The 5,973-nt window shown below is 50.1% G+C and overlaps 1 protein-coding gene across 1 annotated transcript; it reads right to left on the bottom strand.

Moving 5' to 3' along the window:
* Positions 1–1,601: 1,601 nt before the first annotated feature.
* On the bottom strand, positions 1,602–2,368 carry LOC133928600 (lachrymatory-factor synthase-like). The gene has a single exon (XM_062375011.1). The coding sequence runs from the start codon at positions 2,215–2,217 to the stop codon at positions 1,714–1,716; it is 504 nt and encodes a 167-aa protein (XP_062230995.1). The 5' UTR covers positions 2,218–2,368; the 3' UTR covers positions 1,602–1,713.
* Positions 2,369–5,973: the final 3,605 nt, after the last annotated feature.

Genomic DNA, 5,973 nt, shown 5'->3' with positions numbered 1-5,973 from the left:
TGCTTGCAAGCGAGATTGCAGCCGGGTCCGATGATCGTGGGTTGGATCTAGGACTAGCTCTGGTACCAAGATGTTAGCAACCTCACGATATAGTGTTTAGTACGTGTTGAGTGGATAGTATATGGTAGCAAGATATAGGAGTTAGGCACTGGTGATCACTGAGCCGCCGCCGCCAATAATGTTCTTCCTTCCCTCCTCCATCCCTCCACATGCACGCCCCCTTTTCTTATCTTTCCACACTATTACACCTTGCCTCTTGGGCCGATTACACATAGTAGCTAGGGCCCGGGCACTTTTGGTTGGGCTTGACTGTCCTCAGACAGTGGCCTATTTTTCTCTCGCCAGAGTCTTTAGCCTTGACTCCAATTTCCTTCTCTGCTTCCCACCGCGCCTGAGCCTAGAGATAGTCGCTGTGCTTTTTACTAGCCTTGACACGTGGGTGATTGGTGAGGGGAAAGATGGAAAGACATGGGAGGGAGCTAGAGAAGGAAGGTAGCACGATTTGAGGGGAGCGGGATTGGGAGGGGTGATGGGGACGGGATGGGGTACAACTTTGACTTTGAGCTATTAGATAGAGTATCATTAATAGGGTAGATTATTCAAATTTATTATAAGTGTTGAATTATATAAAAGTATAGATATAGATACAATGACAAAAAGGATTGGATTGATAACCCTTTACAATAATTAAAAGAAAACGAACTCTGCTTGCTAGGGAAAGAGGGTAGGTTATTCAAATCCACTATTTGTGATGAATTATATAGAAGTATAGATATAGATATAGTGATAAAAATAATTGGATGGATAACCCTTTACAACAATTAAAAGAAAACAAACTCTGCTTGCTAGGGAGAGAGACGTCCACCTTAGCGTTATTAGTAGGACAATTATTAGTGTAGGAAGTTTTTGATGATATGTATATATTTCAGAACATATATTAATGGATGTACAAAATCTAATTTATTCTTTCGGAAATCAACCAAGTACAGACGAATAAATCTTCTCCTGTAAGTTACTCGTAGAATCAGATTCCAATTTTTTGGATTCTCATTTAGGTCAGCTAGGTACTAGCTAGGAAAAACAATCGTGTGCGGCAAGTGGGAAGGGAACATATAAGGAGCTCCGTGGATCGATTGCTCCACATCAGAATCGGACAAGTTTCCTTTGGAGGTCCAGCAGCAGCAGCTGCGAACGATAAGGCCATGATCGATCAGAGTAAATGAAGCACGTACCAGAAACTTGCAAGAGAGCGAAGGAACCACGCCAGAAACGACTGCTGCGTGCTGACAGGTTTATTTGTGTACCTCGCTCGTCCCCAATCGTGGGATGAGCTAAGGGCCGGTTAATATCGGACGGTTGGGTACAGAGACTAGCAGGTCCTCACACGTGTGCGGAATGCGCAAAAGGTTGCACGCACAATGTTGAAACGAGAGCAACAAGTTCGTTGGTAGCACATCCTTCGCACATCAAGCAGGCATCATCACTAGACAACACGAAAACGAGCGAAAAACAACAGCCACGTCCCTTTCAAGTTTCAACTGATCGCGACACAGAATATTAGCAAGTGCTGACAATTATTAAACTCGCCAGAGAGAAGGAGAGAGCAGCAATCATCCAGAGACGTGATTAACAATGCATTAATAGGTTCGATGACATAATTAATTAATAGGAAATAATTAGGCAGATAAGCGATTGATTACTCTAGCCGGAGCATCAGGCTGCGACGTCTCCTCCTGCACTGACGGCGGCGGCTTCCTCGATTCGCGCGGCCATGCCCTTGACTTCGCCGTCGAGGTAGCCGAGGAGCCCGTCCCTGCTCCACCCCTGCACGGGCTCGCACTCGAACGCCCACACCAGCCTGCACCCTTGTCCCTCCTCGGGGAGGACCGTGATGCTGGCGACGTAGCGGCCGAACCCCATGCTGCTCTCGACGATGGCGTAGACGACGCGTCGCGCGAGGTCGTCCAGCTCCAGCAGCTCCTCGCGCGCCCAGTTGGCGACCTCCTCGGTGCCCGGCGCGAAGGAGGCGCAGTAGCGGACGCACCCGGGCTGGCCGTCCTCGGCGCCCGCCGCGCGCTCGCAGACGTCGATGCTCGGGACGTACCGGTGGAGCGCGCAGAAGGTGGCGATGTGCGGCCACGCCGCGGAGGCGGGAGTCGACGGCAGACGCGCCTCCACGGCGCCCTTCCACTGCTCCTGATCCGCCGCCTTCGCCATGGTGCGTCTTGGCGATGTGTGTTCAGGCTGCTGCTCTATCGCTACTGGTCTAGCGGCTGGCTCGATGAGCGAGTGGGTGGTCTGCACCGCTGTTCATTGGTGGGTGGAACCTCTAGGGGCGGGAGAGGGACGTCGCACGTGTGTGGCTCGGGCTTGCTGATTGGACGGTTTCATGACATAGCAATGCTTGTCCTGACTCTCTAGTTGGAATCTACGCGTTCGCATTGAGTTCCTGTCATGGACAGGGCTCCAGGGCTGAATGGGCTACAAGACTCAGTAAGCTGTTGGGCTGGACGAGCCGAGCTTTGGGCCGGTGCAAGCAATACTACATAAGAAGGTAAGAAGGCAACAACACGGAGAGAGGGGAACAAGATGAACGAACTGGCGGCTCCACCCTTCCCCGACTCCTCTGATTTCTCCCCCCGGCTTCCCTTCTTCTCCTAGAACCCTCTGATTTCTGTAGCAATTTCTCCCACCTGTGAATCATTTGCATCTGTGTGCTGCTGGTTGAGTGGTTTGGATATGGAGGTTTGTTATAATTGGTTATCAGAGCCTCTTCCCACTACCGCTACCGCTCCTATCGGAGCCTCCCGCCATGAGTCTCAGGAGGACCAAGCACCATGTTGAGATGATGGCCATGATGAACAGCATGGCACTGCAGTTTTCATCTCCGACCTCGTCCGCTACATCCACCATGACCACCGTCGTGTTGTCTCCCTCCACGATGACATCCGCTGCTGAAATTGCTACTCCAACAGCATGGAACAACTCCAACACCAGCGTGCCCACCAGGTGTTCGACGATTTGTCTCGACGTCTGACCACGCTGCGGCCACATCCTTGTTCGTGACGGACGTGTCCAAGGATGCGTTCCACCACCTGCGGAGTCCTTGGAGGTCTCCCTGCCAAGGTTGGCTACCAATGTTGAGCTTGACACACTGGCGCTCACTAGGTGTTCGACATTTTGTCCTGGCCATGGCACCAACACGTTGATATCTACAAGCATCGTCACCATCATCCTGACTGCAGCGCCGACCTTCGCTACGCCCACCATGACCACCAGCAACCCAGAACACGTAATGGCATCTCTGCCCGCCATCAACGATGTTGCCACGAATGTTGTCGAATATCTAACTATGAGGTATATGCACATAAGGAATATATCATATACGAACAGGGTATATACAGCACATATTAAGAAGCTTTAGATATCACGGAACCGAATTAGCGGTACCTGATATAACCAGAATCAAGGAAGTACATATTAGGAAGGTTTCGATTGGTTACCTAACTCGATACGATTAGTACTCAAAATAGATTTTATCTACTTGGACATGAAGGAAGACAACTCTCTATCGAATACGGCTAGATTGGAGTCGATATCTTACCCCTATATAAGGTGAAAAGGCTGGAGGGGGAAGAGGAGGAACTCGAGGCAAGCATCAAGACCCTAGCAGAGAAGATATTTTCGGCGACTTTAGCTTTAGGTTAGACTGGATCTGATATACTCTCTGTAATAGTTTTAGCCACATTGCTTGTACTCGAGATCATCAATATACAGCAGCAACACCCTCACAGGACGTAGGGTATTACTCCAATCAGAGGCTTGAACCTGTATACATCGATTGTCTCGTCTTGTAATTAATCCCTGCACTCAAAGGTACCCAGTCAATTTACAGACACATTGTCAGGAACTAATCTTCGACAGTTGACGCGCCAAGTAGGGGCCTTCTTCTGTTTTGCAGGATTAATCATGTCTCGGGCTCACGTTTACGTCGGATTCTCCGACAACGGCTTCTACAATCACTTCGAGTCGACAGCGGACAGCTTCGAGTCCCCTCTCGTTGACTCAGAGATCATCTTCGGAACTATGGTTTTCCATTAGAATGGCCAAGGTGGACTGATCCACATAGGTACCCTCGAATCCAGACTAGTGGATGCGTATCGTGAGGTGGGACATCTTGAGTGGGATCCCACGGAGCCTAATGTTCTCCACTGCATGGACACCGACAATGACGAGAGTGTCGACGGTGATTCTAATGCTAGCCAGAGCAGCCGAACAGATCGATTCGTGTATATGGCTAGAAGCAACGACCCCCCATCGGCTGACCCAATGGCGATAGATCCAAAGGCCGTGGTCGACCACGGCACGTAAATTCCCAAAGGTCCGGTGACAGCTATAGCCACCAACGGTACCGACGCCGAGTTACCACCAGAAACATCCGTAGCTGGAGCCTAACGTGCACCCAACATGACCCTTGACCGGCAGACCACGGGAGGGCAGATGCTCCCTCTGAACAATCACCATGAAGCTTCATGGGCTCGACCGCCACCGAGCCTTGGTAACGATGTATTCAGTACTCCGGACGCTAACATACAAGGAGAGCATCTGATCCTCCAATCCCTTCTAGACATAGATCCAGCAAATCCGCTAACTCCTATGGTCAATCAAGTCAAGACCCTACTCGATGCAGCTTAGATCCAAGTTGTTCAAGCAAATAATCCCACCGATTCCAAGCCCCCTAGTTGGTACGGCCCCGGCTTGAGGAGCCACGGGCGGGAACGCTCTCGAGTAGGGGAATCTCAGATGGGAAGCTCAGATGGTCGATCCCGAACACGACAATGTGGGCCAAACTGTAGCTGCCATGTCCATAGGCACGGAAATCAGGAAGACCTAAGGAATCGTATTTCTCACAATCAACATGATCTATGGACAGTGATCGAAAACCATCGTGAAGAACGCCATGAAGATGATCGCCGCTACTATGACCGCAGATCTACAGGATGAGATGGTCGACATGACTCCCCTACTCGAAGAGGCAGGCGTTACAGTCCCCCACCACCTCCTCTTGGTGAGTTCAACAGGGGCTACGAGGCTTTCGTGCATGAACTTCAGTCAATTCGGTGGCTCAAGAAATTCAAAGCGGGCCCGATCCAGAAATATGATGGGAAAATCAATCCCAATAAGTGGTTACAGATCTACATTACTGTTATTCGAGCAGTCGGTGGTGACAATTGAGTAATGGCTAATTACCTGTTAACCACCCTTGATGGACCCGCAAGGTCCTGGTTGCTAAACTTGCTGCCCAACTCGATTAGTTCGTGGGCAGAACTTAAGGCTCAGTTCATAGCCAATTTCCAAGGCACATTTGAGCGCCCAGGAACGGAGAACGATCTCCACCAGCTACACCAAGACGACAATGAATCTCTTCGAGATTTTATCTGCCGATTCAGTGACAAGCGTAACACGATCCTAGACATCTCCGATGAGTCCATAATCATCGCCTTCAAATGAGGTGTTCAGGACACAGATTTACGTGGAAAGATGGCTACTCAGAAGATCCATATGATCAAAGAGCTCTTCGAGTTAGCTGACAAGTGCGCAAAACGAGTGGAAGAGTCGGTGCGTGATAAAAACCTTCAATCTAGCATGGAAAGCAAACCAAACCCGATGACAAGCGCAAGGGTACCGATACGACTATAGCTACAGTCGACAGAAGCAAATCACGCAACACTGAGGACAACAAAGGCCTCAGTCGAGGTGGCGAAAAGTGGTGTCCCATCCATCAGAGCAACCAGCACGACTTCGATGAGTGCTATGTGTTCAAGAAGAAGCTTGATGAAAGATCAAGGCGAACGCTGAGTGTGGCAATAAGCAGGATAAGTCAAACGTTGAGGGTAATGAGCCCCAGTTCCATGGGGCAGATCACAGCTTGGTGCACATCTTCGGAGGATCCACCACGTATGAGTCCAAAAG

This window comes from Phragmites australis, chromosome 9 (assembly GCF_958298935.1).
Source record: "Phragmites australis chromosome 9, lpPhrAust1.1, whole genome shotgun sequence".
Classification (NCBI taxonomy): domain Eukaryota; kingdom Viridiplantae; phylum Streptophyta; class Magnoliopsida; order Poales; family Poaceae; genus Phragmites; species Phragmites australis.
The sequence above is the reverse complement of the archived record's forward strand: the minus strand, read 5'-3'. Positions and strand labels throughout refer to the sequence as shown.

What these genes read in the sequence shown, in the direction of transcription:
- LOC133928600 (XM_062375011.1), bottom strand. Translation starts at nt 2,217, where the DNA reads ATGGCGAAGGCGGCGGATCAGGAGCAGTGGAAGGGCGCCGTGGAGGCG.